Below are 16,965 nucleotides of genomic sequence, written 5' to 3'. Positions count from 1 at the left end.
ATATTTCTATTGGATTTATAGTAAAACAATTTTAGGATTGAGTGCCCAGTTATTAGACTGAAAAACTGTTGGGTGCTAGAAACTTGGCATAAACTATTTTGCAGATGTAGTCATCATGTCCTTTCCTGGTAGGAAAATGAGGCATAACGTAGCCCTTTCATTTTTCTTACATTCTTCGTGTCCAATAACCTTGTAGAGATGAAAATGTTCTGTCCGGTTACGATCATCCTGGGTGAATTTTCCAGTATTTGGAAACACAGGAGCCCCATTCCATCGCGGATCCACAATCTTTTCCCAAGACCACTCCACATCGCCATGCTAACATTTTAAATTCTAATAGCGGGACTCAAATTCTAACCTTTAACAGTAAGGCTCTGCCAGCACTCACAGGGAGCATCTAAGAGCCAAGGTACACTCCTAAGCCACGGCGACCCACGGAGACCACCACCAGAGAGGCCCGCCTCGCCCTAGTCAGCACCACACGTTCCCTCCGAGCGCAGATATCTTGCTCTTGATTGGTCGTCGTGCGTGTCTGTCACACGGAGGGGGTGGGGCCTGCCCTCAGCGCTAAAGGAGACGCTGTAGTTTTTGCGTCATCTCGGGGCGACGAAATCCGCGAGGGAGGGGCGGGGGCGAGCACTCTCGGCCGCGGTTGGGAGCTGCTGTGAAGGTGTCATGGCTGCTGCTGCTGCGGAGCATAGTTCCTCAAGCAGCAGCGAGAGGAGCCTGGAGGGAAGCTCCAGTCCCCTCCTCACCCGCGAGGTGCTCTGCGAACTCTTTCGTTCCCTGCACACCCTGACTGGACAGGTAAGTGGAGGTGCGGCGTGGGCTGGGGAGCATCCCGGTCCTCTCCCCTTAGTCCTCCCGGAGGCCGGGGTCGAGGAGCCCTCTGGCGTGGTGTATGCAGCTGGGAGGCCGAGGCCGCGGCTGCCGAGGCCGGGAGGAGCCCGGGGCCCAGCTGCCTGGGCCCGCGAGAGGCCAGCTGCACACTCGGTGACCAAGCGTGAGTACCGGGTTCTAGAGAAAACCCGGGTCCTGGCGCCGAACGCTTGCAGAAAATCAATGCATAAGAGATGGTGAGGGTTAAGGAGGCTCCTGGCGCTTACGGTCCTTTTGCCTTCGGTGTATTTGTTGCAGAAATTAATTGGTTAGTATGGCCTGCAACTTTGCCTAGCGCCATCTCCACTCTTTCGGGGGTGTTTTACTCTGTGTTTTGTTTCTCTTCTTATTATTTATTGCATCTATTACTCTTCAAAACGGGGCATGGGGGATGTATGAGGATTTCTAAAATAAAACTTGTAATGTGCCTAAATTTGAGTGTAAATTGTTGGATGAGTTATGTATAGCCAATTCTAAATTGATTACTACTGTCGAGTAGCTGTTAGCTAATTGTTCTTGCGGAAATGTCATAGTGAAATTGGATTTTAAAAAGTAGGTTCCTTCACTTTACTAGATAAAGTCATTCATGACATAATGAAGCTAATTTTAATAAGGAGCAAAAGTATGTTTTGTTGTCATTTTATGTCAAACATGTTTCCTAGTTTGTCTGGTCTAGTGCATGAAATGGAAACAATACACGTTGTGTCAAGAGCAGTGGTACCCGTGACAATAGGGAGTTTACCTGATTTGTGAGAATTCTTTTTAAAACCCTTAGATGGATGAAGAATTAGTCTTGTAAAAAGTTATTTTAATAAAAAATTTAAAACCTTAGTACATTTATTTTGACTGGCAAACTGCTTTGAGTTGTACATTGTTTGGTGTTGTGAGGCAATTAGTAATGGTCTTCTAAAAATCAAAACTTTTAAACTGAATTGCTTAATAAGAATTTACCAATTTTTTTTCAAAGTCTTAAACACTTTCCTTATTAACATTTCAGTGGTAATATCCAAGATCTTTAAATAGTTCAAAGTCAGAGAACTTTTTGGGCATTGATTTGGAACTTAATGACTTACTCATTCATATTCTAATGTCAAGATGAGAAAAAATATTCTTGTCTACTATGTTTAGAAGTTGCAAAAATAATTTACATTGATAAATGATTTGAACATCTAAAGTATTTTGCTTATTGAATTTTTCAAAATTACATAAATTTATTCCAAAGGTTCAAATGGAAAAATGATTAAATCTTAATTTATGGCATCTGCCAAAAAATATTTAGAGAAAATGAAGTTTTCATAACATAGTAAAGGGACCTCTATACAAATGTCAAATATAAGATTTAAAAAATCAATTAAATGCTAAATTATTAATATCAAGTATTTTGAGATGTATGATTTAAGCCATACACACTTACAAAGTTGCCCCTGGGGAGTGTGTCCTTTTGCAACAAATTAAAAGGATTTTTAAAATGTAAATTGCAATATGCCTAAGTTCATCCTAAGTATCATTGAATTATTAGTGCTTTTAAATAGAAAGTATAAAACTGAATTGTTAAAAAGTATTTTTCCTCCAAATGCAAAATGTACTAATATTAACCTTTTTCTTTCCTCTCTTTGGCCCGTGTTATCAAGCTAAAGATTTGTTAGCTTAGGTTTTTTAAAATAGTAATGTTTCTACTGAACATACATAATTGAATAATCTATGTTAACAGCATATTAATAGAAAATTTTGAATGCCTGGTTACTCTTCCAAGAGTTATGGGTTAAAATGCATAGAATTCATATTGTTAATGAGGAATTTGCTGAATGAATAATTGGATGTATTTGGGGGTCATTTTTAAATTAATTTATGACATTATGGTTTGGTTTCCATAAGAGACCAAGTATCTTGAGTTCCTTTGAAGACTTACATAATTCTGATGAATTGGCATGAGACTATGACCCAACCATTAAGATTTCTTTTCTACAGTTTTCTCTAGAGAATGTGATACTTTGCTCTGGCTTAAGGTTTGCCTGCTTTTTCCCCCACACCATCTAAAATTTGTCATAATCAACTGTAGATCTCTTGGAGGACTATAAACACATGCTGATGGATTACTTTCATACACATTATTGAATGCAGTAATCTTACTAATTAATGTCAAATCTTAACTTAGTTATAAGCTTATCTTTGCCAGTATAGCCTGTGTATAATTTCATATTTCTTTATGTCTGCCAAATATGGACTTCAGATGCTTCTGTCTCAGCAGTAAGTGTCTATATCCATTGTAAAGTAGAGTGCTTATTTTGGGAACCTGAGATTTCTTTGGTTCTATAGGCAGTGATTCATGTTTTGGTTTTTTATTCTTACAACTTATTAGATTTATATTTGAACTCATGAAACTTGTATCTTTACTTTGTGAAAAATATGACTTCAATAAGTTATTCTTGCAAATTAAGATATAATTAACTTCTTCCACTATGAAGTATGTCCTTATACAATGCTATGATACCTGTCCTTAGAAAAGTTTATAGGGATTCCCTCATACTGAGTCAAGTGATTACAGATGGAGGCTTCTCCCTCTAAAGTTTAGACTGATTTTGATATTAATTTTATATCCAGGTTCTTAGTAGTTTTCTGGATATGATTTTGTTCTAATGAATCACTAGCTGATGAGAAATTTTCATGTAATGAGACTTTAGAAAATCCTTAGGAAACACTGGACATCCAGTTCTGGCAATTTGTTATGCTGCTGTGGAAAAGTACTTGTTTTTTCAGTTCAACAATTTCATAACTGATATTTTGTTTTTTATTTGAAGTAGTTACTGCCATCTATCCCTATGTGTGAATAATCTTGACTATTTTTTTAAATTGGTTAAATTTGAAAGCAATAAAAGTGAGAAGCCTTCGAGATAATGTCTATTTTAGGCATGTGTTTGTGTGATGTGTAACAAAGAGAGTGCACTTTCTGGAACTTCTGGAAAGCAACTGTGCTTCCTCTGTGGAATGCTTAGTTGGAATTAGTAGGATTCCGACTAGGGCAGACCTATTTTGGGACACCTTCCAAAGGTATTTTAGATACCGAAGTATCAAAAGAGGTCTGTCTTTTTATCTTCCATGGGTGGCTTCTCCTCAAAGATAGCCCCATTATACAAACATAGGAACAGAATTAGAATAATAAGATATTTTTACTCATTTTTTTCAAAGCTGTGCCCTTTGATTTTTAAAATGGCAACTAGGTAAAGCATTTTATTATGTCATTGAAACTTAGTAACTTTGAGCAAAATAGGCATGTATTACTCCCTAGAAATCTTATTTTTGTGATAATCCCAGATATACAGCTTAATCGTGTAATTTTTGTGATGTTGCTGGTTTGCTCCTTTGAAGCTTAACCTCAGAGATGATGTGGTGAAAATTACAATCGATTGGAACAGGCTCCAGAGCCTCTCAGCATCCCAGCCTGCATTGCTTCTCACTGCACTTGAACAGCACGTTTTGTATTTACAGGTAAATTTCATATTAGAAATATTTACTGGAATAGTGAAATAGAAATTAATTACAGTTAAATAAGCTGCAGTATTTGTCAGTTCTACCTCAGCACTCTGCTAATAGTGTTTAGTAATAAAAGGTTACTTAAATCTATACTGAGTCTAAGTCTGTTCATTTCACTCCAGATAGTTATGAGAATATAGCCCAATAGGCCGATGTGGGTATGAAATTGAATAAATGCAATTCTATTCAATTCTAGGCTTTGCTGAAAATTCAATACAGTTCATCTCTGGTGGGTTATAATTAAGCAATAAGACACGGCAGGTGTGAGTCATGCTATGATAATGATTCCATGCCTTGGGTGAGTTTGGAGGCTCATGGAGTGCTTTCAGTGGTTCAAGAAGTGGCATTATCCCAGCATGACACATCCTGGAGTGTCTGTTGCAATTAAACAGTTTCAGCATAGTTTTTAAAAAGAAAGTCATTTCTGTGACATTAATGTTTCATCTTAGTGAGTAGCCAGTCACTGTTTCCTTTAATAATTTGAAATAATTTATCCTTGATATTGGAAGTCAATATTGAATTATTTATAATAGTATTGTTACATTTTTTAATATTTCAGTCTAAGAAATGAACAGTGTTATGACCTTGCTGGTTGTTGTTGAACATCTCTGCAAGTGTAATTGACGTGAGTTGCAGGTTTTCTCTAATCCAAGTGAAATGTGAAGCCTCAGGGATGAGCAGAGCTGCTTCTCCTCCCGGTCACTGTCCTGTGTGGAAGATGTCATAAGGTTTCAGAAGAGTACTCGGCATAGCAAACAATGGAACAAACAAAATTGTATGAAAAGATGCTCAGGATATTGTTTAGGAATAATGTGTTAATTTTCAGCCCTGCATTCATTAACTAAGTTAACAGTTTGTTTAAAGGGCAGATGATGAGCTATAGAACTCAATTGTGGGCCATATTGGGGTGGGGATGGCTAGGAAGACCAGAAGTAGGTGAGTTTCCACTATGAAGAACCATTTTTTAAAATTTACTGTAGTTAGAATGATCTGTCTCCGTCTGGGGGTCTTTGTAGCATGTTTTGTTTTGTTCCCTTTTTTTTCTTTCTTCTCCCATTGTTCATTTTCTTTATAAAATTTCCATTTCCTGACCTAATAAGATACCTTGCTATGTCAGAAAAGGGCTGAATGTTCACTTAGTGTAACACCTATATGCTTCATGTCCATGCTCTCCCATTCATTTTGGCCAACTGCACTTTGAAGTGGAGAGTCTCCCGATCCTGTGATAATGCAGGGCGTTGCTGAGCGAGAGCGCTGCTCTCCTGCTAAGGAGGGGAACACGAAGCCTGGGGCTCTGAGTGACGTGTTAATTAAGAGGCGTCCAGGCCAGAGACTAAAGGCTTTGATTTGGCACAGAATAAAAGATGAGTGACAGGGTGATTTCCTCAAAGAACAATTTAAATATCCTCAGGTTTTCTTTTTCTTTTTTTCAAATAATTTTTACAGCAAACGATAGGGCAACAGTAGTAGAAAACAGAAAACACGTGTGTGGTCAGACCTGCGTTTCCTCGTGTGCCAGCTTTTTGTATTTAATAACTGATAATACTCACTTACTCAGCATCAGTTTATATAAATACATCACTAATTGAGATTAATTTGAACCTGAGCAGATGTCACTGTGTTCTTTTCAGCCTTTTTTAGCAAAACTTCAGTCTGTAATTAAAGAGAATTCAACTGCAGTTGAAGAGATAAGACAGACAGAAACGGAGACCAAGAAGGAAGTAAATGCTAAGCATCCCACTGGGGACCTACAAGATGAAGGAAAGCTCAAAGACTGTGATGTAGATGTGAAAAAGACACAAATCCATTTTGATCCAGAAGTAGTTCAAATAAAGGCTGGCAAAGCAGAAGTAAGTTTGGGGTGGTACAGGCTTAGGGGCAGGGGACATTACTTTGAAAAGTTCTGTTGTGTTTGATTGTTAAAATATTGGTTGTTTGTAGATTGACAGACGAATATCTGCATTTATTGAAAGAAAACAAGCTGAAATCAATGAGAACAACGTCAGGGAATTTTGCAATGTTATTGATTGTAATCAAGGTAACTAGAAGTTTATTTTTATAGGACTTTAAATATTTTGACAACTGCTGTAATATTTTGTTTTAAAAATGAATAACATTAAGAACAAAATTCAGTTTTACAAGTTTTTAATTGGTAATTAAGGCAATATGAATTTTCCTCTATTTAGCAATGGGCTTTGTTGTCAAGCTGATTTTCATTTTGGTTAAACAAGAATCAAGTGAAGGTAAACTAGAGACAAATGTTTCCCATAGGAACGAGAAGGTGTAAGTGTGTTTAGGAAGTGAAGGTGGATGCTGGATGGCAGGGTTGTGCAGACTCACTGTTAGGAAAGAACAAAGCAGTATGACTTTCAGGTCTGTAAATGTACCAGTGACCTTAGTAAAGCCGACAGCATTCTTCAAGAGGGAGCAGTTTTCTCTTTACTCCTGAGTTTCCTCATGGAGATATCCTGCTTGCCATGAAGACTGTGGAGTTTAGGCTTTTTCCCTTTTTTTATTGTGCTTGCATTTGCTGTATTTCATCAGTCTCCTTTCCCTCTTCATTTGATGCTACAGTGAGTTTCAGGTCTTGCAATGTGCCTGCAGAACTCCTTAGACTGTGGAGCACCGCCGTAGATCATATTCAGTTATCCTTATAAGAACCAGTGCAAATAGTTCTTAGAAAACAATGTGGAGAAAGGTTCATAACTGGACTCAACGTTTTTCTTATTGCCTTTCATATCTCTTGGCTGATGATTATAAGCATGGAATTGTCAGTTGAACCTTAAGTGACTCATAATCACATTGATACAGGATACTCTTAACATAGTAATGTAAGCTCACTTTGGGTTCTAAATTTCCCTTTTTCTACTGCTAACTTTTGTGGCTCTCTAGATTTAGCTTTTAGGACAGGTGTGAGGGTGGCAGATCTCAGGTGTGACAGTCCAGTTGCATGCACCTCAAGAGAAAGGTTTGTTGAGGGCTGAGTGCCTGTGTTACTAATGTTACTCCTCTGTTCTTCCTGCTAACTCTATTATTATAAACCATCAGGGGATAGAAATTGACAAGAAGTGAAATGCTCAGCAGGATTCCTTGGCCCATTCAGTCCCTTGCTGGCTCAAAACAGTGCTAGCAAGAATTGCTGTGGAGAGTGACTAGCTCTCAGGCATTCACTGTCCCCACACCACGCTGCATTTCTCTGATGGTCTGTGCATTTGGAATAGAGCCCTGGAATGGATCATAGCTTTTTTTTTTTTTTTTAAATACCCTTAGACCAGTGAAAGGATAAAAAGAATAGAGAAGTGTAGGCCCCTTATATATTTTGAGGTGTTTCCAAGGTAAAGAAAATGAGTCTGTTTAGTCTTTAAATGTGAAAGATTAAGTGGGTTTCCAATTTTATTTACAGTTTGACTTACCACAGATATGTTAAACTTAAGCTTAAAAAATACGTTTTAATGTGTTAGTATATTTTTTAAAGACCTTTCAGTTGGTCTAAGAAAAAAAATTATTTTTAAAAATCAGATTTCATGGAATAACAAAAGACTTTAACTCATTTTACACCCATTTTTTACAAAATAATTATGGGACTTTATCAGAAAATTTACTGCCAATGTATAGCTTTACTGTTACTTCAAGTATTAGCATATTTTTATATGTTATTATATACTATGTGTTCATATACTACAATTAGGCTAATATTTACTAGTCTATATTGTTAACATATTTCTAATTTCTTTCCTTATAACTTATTTGTTGATATATAATTTGAAAGAAATTATAGTTTTCACCTTGATAAAAATATTGGGAAAATTTTCACAACCTATGTTTTTTAAAATTATAGTTTTTAAAAAGTAGGATTGAGAAGAGTGATGCCTTTTTGATCTGGACTTTTTCAATAAACATTGGAAATCTAGGAACAGAGGGAAAGTGTATGCTGTACTGGAGGTTTCAATGTGCGTTGCACTTGAGGCTTCAGGGTCTTTTTTTATCTGAAGTTCTGATATTTAAAAAAAATGTATGAAATAGACAATTGGTCCATCTGTTAGATGTTCACTAATTTGGTAATAACAAAAATGCTTTTAGTTTTGAAAGATAATTTGGTAAATTGGCTTCTGTTTATATAATAGAATTAAAATATGGTGCTCTAGAGTATATGAATTATTTTCTCCAAAGGTCAGTGGTTCTTAGTAATAACTAATTTTTAAAAAAATTATCAGAAATTATGTCACTTAATGTTAAAAGTTTTTCTATATGTAAATCTGAACATTAGATAAAAAATATTACATGTGATTCGATTCAGAGAGTAAAGACCACCCAAATTATTCTGTATTTGATAGTAATGTAATTATTACTTTTATTTTTAATTCGCCTATGAGTAAAATATGAATTAGTAGAAGTTTATCCTAATCTCATACATTTGTCATTAAGACTGTATTTGAACTAAAGTTATCTAAATTCTCCCTAGAAAATAGCTGTGCCAGAACTGATGCCATCTTCACTCCCTACCCTGGATTTAAAAGTCATGTGAAGGGTAAGTAACCACCGTACGATGTCTGTCCCTGGCAGAAGTCTGTTGTAGCCTCATAACAGTAGGGAATAGAAATGCTTCTCATCTAAACTTTATTCTGAAACACAACACTGCCTTTCTTCCTTTTTGAGCTTTTGGTTAGGTGATCATTATGGAAAAAAATATACTGTTAGGGAGAGGGAATTTCTGTTTTGAAACATAAATTCACATAGGCTTAAAGTTTCTTAACTTAGTTTCTAGAGTTGTGAATACATATGGACCACAGACTAGACCCGAAGGAATTCCAGGGTCAGGTCACAAACCTACCGGCATGCTTCGAGACTGTGGAAATCAGGCCGTGGAAGAACGACTCCAGAACATCGAGGCTCACCTGCGGTTGCAGACGGGTAAGGCGGCGGGAGTTAGGGCTGTTCTGTGTGTGCCTTTGCAAGTCTTAAGGAAGTTAGATTCCTGTGGCTTCCGGATCCTCCTTGAACATCCATTGTACAGCCCTCATTCTAGGAGCAGGAAACAGTTGCTAAAGTTCTCCATGGTTAGCTTCTTCTCCTTATACTCTTGCCACTTTCTAATTGGGAAACAAATTCTAAATAGATTCTGTTAGCCTCGGTTTATTGAAGTTACAACAGAAAATCAATGTAAGGTGTTGCTGTGGCTAATTTCAGAACTTGTATGACTACCTCTAATTGTTATTAGCCCCTCTGCCAGCTACAGAATGTAGATAAATGTGGTCCTGGTCCTCAGTGCACTCCTGACGATTAACATAGAAATGAATAAGTCCCATGGGGAAATGAGCCCATATTTATTGAACAGACAGAACAGTGTATAGTACTTCACATTACTCTGCGGAGGTAGGTGCTGTTACTGTTGGGAAGGGAGTAAGACCGAGGTCCAAAGCGCTCAAGCAGCTTGCCCAGGATGTTAGAGTAGTGACAACTGGAACGCACACACAGTCTCACTGGTTTAGTCACCGTGTTCTTGACTCTCCTTCTGAACGCCCCTTTCTGCTCCCTCTCACAACTGCTGCTGTCGAGGAAGCTGCTGTCATCTCTGCCTTGGAGGGACAGATCTGTTTGTCACTAAACCTCCTCCTCTAGGTCATTTCTCACCCTGTGGCCAAGTTGTAGATTTTCAAGCTCATATCTGATCTTGTTTCTACCCAGCTAAAACTTCTTTACTAGTTCTCTGTAGCTCTCCAACACATAGCAACCTCAGTACTTAGCAGGGAGACTGTGGTCTAGACCAGGCAGGTCGCAGTGGTGATGTCTGAAGGAGTAGAGAGGGTCTGAATCTAATCACGAACGGGATGTCCAAGGGTCTTCAATACACCGTGCCCTCCTCCCACAGAACTTCAGTTGAGGATTGTGGGAAAGCCCGTTGAAACGGTTTTCTAGGTCAGAGGAGAGACACCCACGCTAGGAGAAGGTGAAGAAAGTGTGGGGAAGCGCAGCCATCAAGTGGGACAATCATCCTAAAGTAACTGCCACCCTGTTAGAACACTGCTTTCTACACAGAAACGGTTCAGTGTCCCCTAAGATGAAGTTTGTAGAAATCTTGTAGCAATGTGGGAAGCATAAGCATTGTTTAGAAAGCAGAAGTCTGTAATTTGTCTCAGAATTCAAAGAGAAACTGTAACTAAGACTGAAACCATGAGTTAAGGGTTTCAGTTGATTTTGCTTTTATCTATTTTTTTTCTTACGTTTAAGTGGTTTTCATTCTTACGCTTTGCATGGTATTTTAAGAATAAAAATGGTCAAACAGAATTATTAAGATGTTAGCATTTTCTCCGCATGAATTTAGGCGGCCCCGTACCAAGAGACATTTACCAGAGAATTAAAAAGCTTGAAGATAGAATCCTTGAATTGGAGGGCATCTCTCCTGAATACTTCCAACCTGTAGTAAGTATTAATGTCTGCTAAGACCAAAGTGTTATTTTAGTCTGGGGTTTTTCGTTATGTGATAGTACACTCATTGATCCACGTGTGAAACACTGTTCTCAAGTAAGAGATAGAGGGACTCAGGCCTGTGGAGGTGATTATCTGCTTTCACCATCCCGATTCGGAGGATTTTTAAGTGTAGGAGCTCTTGTCAGCCTCGTCTCTGGAAACTGTCCAGCCATCTTCGAGTCGTAATCACTCAGCCCCTGGTGGTCCAGCCTGCAACTCCCCGTGCAACCTTGTGAAGCAGCAGACGCTTCCTTTTAGAGTCATAATCACTCAGCCCCTGGTGGTCCAGCCTGCGACTCCCCGTGCAGCCTTGTGAAGCAGCAGACGCTTCCTTTTAGAGTCATAATCACTCAGCCCCTGGTGGTCCAGCCTGCGACTCCCCGTGCAGCCTTGTGAAGCAGCAGACGCTTCCTTTTAGAGCTCGCTCTCTGCTCGCTGACCCGTCCCTCCAGACTCAGACTCAGCTCATAAATAGGTACATTTCTCACACTTAAACAGACCTGCACCTCACACTCTCACCCATTGTCTTTACCTTAACACGGACTTTTTTCTTGAAAGACTGCCTGTATCTGTGTAATTCCTCCATTCCCATATTCATTCAGTCATTCCTTTTTTAAATTTTTCTTCTTTGCGGATTTCACATCATGCATTCTGATCCCACTTATCTCCCCGGCCCCTCGCATCTGCCCTCTGCTCTTGCAACCTCCCCCAAACGACGCCAAATTAAAAACAAAAAACAGAAAAACCCAAGAAGCAAAACAAACAAAAAAGAGAGAAGAACGTTGTCGTGGGAGCTGTGTGTGGCCCTTGAGACACCCAGTTCACCCTTTAGTCCTTACATCTTCACTTCCAAGTGTTCATTACCACAAGTCATTGGTCCAGCTTGAGGCCTCTGGCTTTTGCTCTGCCACCGATACTGGGCTCTCCCTGGGGCTTCTCTTGGATATCCTGTTGTGCTGTGTCGTGGAGATCCTTCAGGTTTGGAGGTTCATTCTTAACCCCCTTTCTCAAGGACATTGAGAAACTCTTCTTTCAGACAGCCCTGAGCGCACTCTGCTTCCCACTGTCTTCTGAGGAGGTACTTTGTTTTCTCGTGCTTGTTTTGCTGTGTGTGTTTGAGTTTTGAGACAGGTTCTTACTGTAGAGCCCATAGCTTAGGCAGGCCTTGAACTCCCAATCCTCCGGTGTTAGCTTCCTTCCAGAGTTTACAACTAAACCATCAGCTGTGACCTGTCCATTTCTTTACTCATGCACTTGATGTCTGATCCATTCTGTGTGTCCCAAGGTGAACCTTGAAAGGTTCAAAAGAGAGCAAGAAACAGATTTGGACCTTGGCGTGGTAGCGCACGCCTTTAATCCCAGCACTCAGGAGGCAGAGGCAGGAGGACCTCTAGGTTTGAGGCCAGCCTGGTCTACAGAGTGAGTTCCAGGACACAGAGAAACCCTATCTCGAAAAGCAAGTTAAAAAAAAAAGAAGCATGTGGAAACATAAGCAATAAGTTCTCTAGTATGAGCAAAGCACTGTAAGAATATACTAGTAAACTATGTTATGTGTTTACTGTTTTCAAGTACCATAATTTAGTCTTTAGAAATACTCATAAAGATCGTATCTTTTAAGTACACTAATAAGCTACAGTCTTAAAAACTTTAATTTATGCCGAGTGGTGGTGGTGGTCCATGCCTTTAATCCCAGCACTGGAGAGGCAGAGGCAGGCTGATCTCTGTGAGTTAAAGGCCAGCCTGGTCTACAGAGTGAGATCCAGGACAGGGACCAAAACTACACAGAGAAACCCTGTTTCAAAAACAACAACAACAAAAAAAAACTTTAAATTACAACTGAGCAGTGGTGGCACACACCTTTAATCCCAGCACTTGGGAGGTAGAGGCAGATGGATCTCTGAGTTCAAGGCCAGCCTGGTCTACAAAGTAAAGTTTCAGGATAACCAGGACTGTCACACAGAGAAACCCTGTCTAAGAAAACCAAAACCACGCCAAAACAAAACAAAAAAAAAACTTTAAATTACTGTGTTAAAACATTTCCATGTTGAAGGGTCAGATTTTTAGAACATTTACATTAAAAGATGCAGCATATATTGATGTTTCTCATAGTTTTCTGCTTTTTGTAATAGTTTACTTGGGAGTTTGTTTTTCAACAAATGGAAAGAACTGTAGTTCTTTTGTTCTGTGAATCAAATATAATTTTCTTTTTTCTGTTAATGTTCACCTTTTCATATGCTGTACTCTACCCTTACCCATGAAAATCAATCTTGATCTGGCTTTCATAAGCTTCTCCATGTTGAGTTCATCTATATGTGAATCTATATAAAAAACATTTCAATTAAAATCTTTTTATAGTTCAGAAATTCAATTTCCAACAAGCAATCACTCCTTAAGACATATAAGGACTCATTGTTTCCTTATGTCCTAACCAGAAAAGCTGGAGTATAGTCCACATAGTCTTTTGTGTTCACTTGGAGATAATATGCAACATTATGCCATTACTCTAGCGAGAGTAAGGCATACAGACTTTAGTTCCTGTCAGTGGGAAGATAACCCTTGAGTTGACTGGTGGGTAGCTCCTAGAGAGGACTTGCTCTATCATGGATTGCAGTATAAACTCTTTCCATGTGGCTGTGTGCCACATCTGTGCAGAGGACAGAGTTAGTCTGAATGTCTAACCCTTTCCAGTTCTGTGCTATTAACCCGCATATGTCATGGCTAGTACCAATCCATAGGGTGTCTCCTATCCAAAGATGTAATTTTAAAGATCTAGAAATTGTTTTTGCACAAAGCACCACTTTATCCCAACTTGCCATCACCCTCCTTTTCTGAATGCCTAACTCCCCCCAGCTAATCTCCATCTGTATTTCTAATTCTTCTTTCCAATACAGCTGTGGAGTCAGTAAGCCTCATGCCTGGGAGTATTGCAGAGTTCTCACTCACTGTGTTTCAATCAGCTTTTCAGCACAGGTTGTCTCAGCTATCTCAAGTGTAGGTCATAAAATTCAGAAAATAATTTGCTGTTTCTGTCTTCATACCTTTCTCTACTTTCAAATTCACATTCCCCTAAAGAGCATCACCCCTCCAGATTTTCTCATTTCTATCAGTGACAGAATCATTTTACTAACCAGAAACTGATCTTCTCCTACATCCAGTGTTTCTCTCCTAATTGTTTGCTTCCCATCCTGTTCCCATCTCAGGATGTTACTTCACACCTAAACTCATATAGCAATGTCTCTTCAGTCTTAGTTGATCTAGTGCTGAAATAGTATAAAGCTTTCCAAATACTGTTTTTACGAGTCACTTCCCTGCTAAATGCTTTCAGTAAATCCCTGCCTGGAAAAGATAAAAAGCCTCTGGGTAGAGCATTGAAGTTTTTCTGCAATTTGGTGGCTTCTGCTACTGCTGCTGCTTTTCTTCTTCTTTTTTAATTTTTAATTTTTTTTAATTTATTGAGTCTTCGGGAGAAAGCCACTGTCAGATTGGCTCCGTAACACGTGGTTCCCTGACTGACTCTTGCTGTAGCAGCCAAGGGGTTGCATCATGATCTCCTTGCACGGCTGAGACTCCTCAGGCTAAGGAATGCCTTCCTTGGGGAACAGGGCAGCAGAACATGGGTTTTTTTTTTTTTTTTAAATGTATATGAGTGCTCTATTTGCATGTATGCCTGCGCTCCAGAAGTGGGCATCAGTAGATGCCATTGTAGATGGCTGTGAGCCACCATGTGGGTGCTGGGAATTGAACTAAGGACCTCTGGAAGAGCAGCCAGTGCCTTTAACTGCTGAGTCATCAGCTCCAGTGGCTTCTGCTTCTTAAACAGAGCATTCTGTATTATGTAGAACACAGAATAAGGACGTGAGGGGCTTGTTGTTTCATTAAGTTAATACTAAGATTCTGTAAACTAGAAAGAGTACCTTTTTCCACAATTACTCAAACTCATAAGAAGCTAGTAATGAATGGGAAGTAGGTATTTGCCAGAGAGGAGCTTGCTGTTACACTGATACATTCTACAATGTAACAGTACCCAGCCGAGTGGAGGTAACTTCATAGACAGTGCTTGCCAAGTTTGGAGTTTGACTTGGGGCTCCCAGATGCTATCGTTTATTGCAGTCTACTATAAGGATATGTAATATATGTAGAAGTAATGCTGATACTTTCTAAACATTGATTATTTTGTTACTTTTAAACTAGAACTTCTCTGGAAAAAGAAGAAAAGTCCAACCCCCTCAGGTAAGTTCTTTTGTCTTCCTTTGGACTTCCAAAATAGATTGATGAGCTTTCTATCTGATTAATAATAGTCCACTCTGGCTGCCTTTAGGTCATGCCTTGGCAGACTTTAGGTTGAATTAGGAAAGTAGTTTTACTTTTAAGAGCATAGAATGATTCCAACAGGCCAACTAAATATGAAAATCTTTACCTTATTTTTAATAGAAGAATATTTAGGTTAGGAAACACTTAAATGCCTGATAACTTCAGTCTCCTCCCCTTTCCTTATTATGGACACTGCTAATTAGCATTATCTAAATAAAAAAGAGGGTGACTTTATGACTGGAGAGATGGCTTGGTGGGCAAAGTACTTACAGCACATTCAAGAGGACCTGAGATCCCACCCTAGCACCTGCATCCAGAGCAGGTTGTAGTGGTGGAGGCCTGTTACCTCAGCACCGGGAGGTAGCAGGTTGTAGTGGTGGAGGCCTGTTACCTCAGCACCGGGAGGTAGCAAGTCTTCAGTGTTTGGTTTTTGCTATAGATTATGAGGATTCACAGGACTTCTGTTTTGTTTTTACAAAAGCTTTTACTAGCCTTTCAAAGCACAAAAACTCCATGAGAGCTTTGTCATTAGGAAAGAGAAGCAGGTTAGCTTGGCTCTGTGTTTATATCTGCATCTGTTCTGCATTGTTGGGATGGGATCCAGGGCCTCACATGTGCCAGGCAGATGCCCTGCACTGAGCCTTACGGTTACAGCCCAGAGAACTAGAAGCCTTGTTAGTGTATGCCTTTAAATTCTGGCACACTCACCACCCACAGCTTCTCAGTCTTAAACGACCATCCACTGCTGTGCTGCTGTGTGGTTAGGTTCGCTTAGCACTTTATCTGCAGTAAGGAACTTCAGTCTTATTCAGCAATCTGTGTTCATCTTATTTCCAGCAGAACTATTCCCTGGCTGAACTGGATGAGAAAATTAGTGCCCTCAAACGATCCCTGCTCAGAAAATCAAGAGAAGCAGAATCCATGGCAACTCACCACCTTCCGTGAGAACCGCCTCGTCACAGTGCTTTCCTTTAAGATGCATGTGTGTGTAACCTATATATGTTTAACTATTTGAAGCATATTTATCAACATCAACTTTTCTGTGAAGTCAAGGTTTATTTTCACATGAGTCTGGCTTGCAGCACACAATCAAGTATTCCAGTGTTTGGAAATGATATAAACCCTGAAAATAGCACTGTTGGAATTTATTTCCTTCTGTTTTAAAGGAGGCATTTTGGATATTGAAAAACTTAGTTTGAAATAACTTCTTTTGGTAATCTACCTGAAATTATTATTTTGATAGTGATATTTAAAAGGACTTTATATTTGTAACATTGAATAACCAGTTTCTTAGTTTATATTAGTATTTTGTACATAGTGGGCAATTATCAAACATTTATTGACAAAAAAAAACCCTGACAAATGCATGTATATAATCTTTTTTCCCATATTCTTTCTTACTATAAATAAACAATTGATCAACTTTATCACTGCTGGCTGTGTGGCCTTTGCAAGTTAGTCTCTTTGTGCCCTGATTTGCTGCTCTGAAGGGAAATGACAGGAGAGCCTCCTTCATTGATGCCTGTGAAGAACAGTGAGCAAAATCCTGCTGGTCTGTCCTGAAGGAGTGATGTAGTACACATTAGCATTTAATGTGTGTCCATCTTTGGACAGTAATAAAGCCATCACAGAGAAGTTTTATCTCCACAGCTGGAAACAGCTTGTAAAAGATGCAGCTGCAGTTACGTCCAGTCATACACAGTAGCTGTTTGAGGATTGTGGCGGCAGGAATCAGAACTGTCCCTCGGACCACTTGTAAATGAGGAGAGGTTAGAG

At 39.2% G+C, this 16,965-nt stretch overlaps 1 protein-coding gene across 2 annotated transcripts; it reads left to right on the top strand.

Annotated features, from left to right (window-relative positions):
* Positions 1-616: 616 nt before the first annotated feature.
* On the top strand, positions 617-16,616 carry Mbip (MAP3K12 binding inhibitory protein 1). 2 transcript variants are annotated; one of them, XM_052738566.1, is made up of 9 exons: positions 617-807; positions 4,246-4,365; positions 6,042-6,260; positions 6,352-6,448; positions 8,873-8,938; positions 9,169-9,321; positions 10,733-10,830; positions 15,070-15,108; positions 16,030-16,616. In XM_052738566.1, the coding sequence occupies exons 1-9, from the start codon at positions 676-678 to the stop codon at positions 16,132-16,134; spliced, it is 1,029 nt and encodes a 342-aa protein (XP_052594526.1). In that variant the 5' UTR covers positions 617-675; the 3' UTR covers positions 16,135-16,616. The 2 variants fall into 2 exon arrangements, with proteins under 2 accessions (XP_052594526.1, XP_052594525.1); XM_052738565.1 differs by having other exon boundaries at positions 16,027-16,616.
* Positions 16,617-16,965: the final 349 nt, after the last annotated feature.

Source organism: Peromyscus californicus, unplaced genomic scaffold, assembly GCF_007827085.1.
Source record: "Peromyscus californicus insignis strain IS unplaced genomic scaffold, ASM782708v3 Scaffold_15__1_contigs__length_86483966, whole genome shotgun sequence".
Classification (NCBI taxonomy): domain Eukaryota; kingdom Metazoa; phylum Chordata; class Mammalia; order Rodentia; family Cricetidae; genus Peromyscus; species Peromyscus californicus.
Note: the sequence above shows the minus strand (reverse complement) of the source record. Positions and strands in the feature narration are given on the sequence as shown.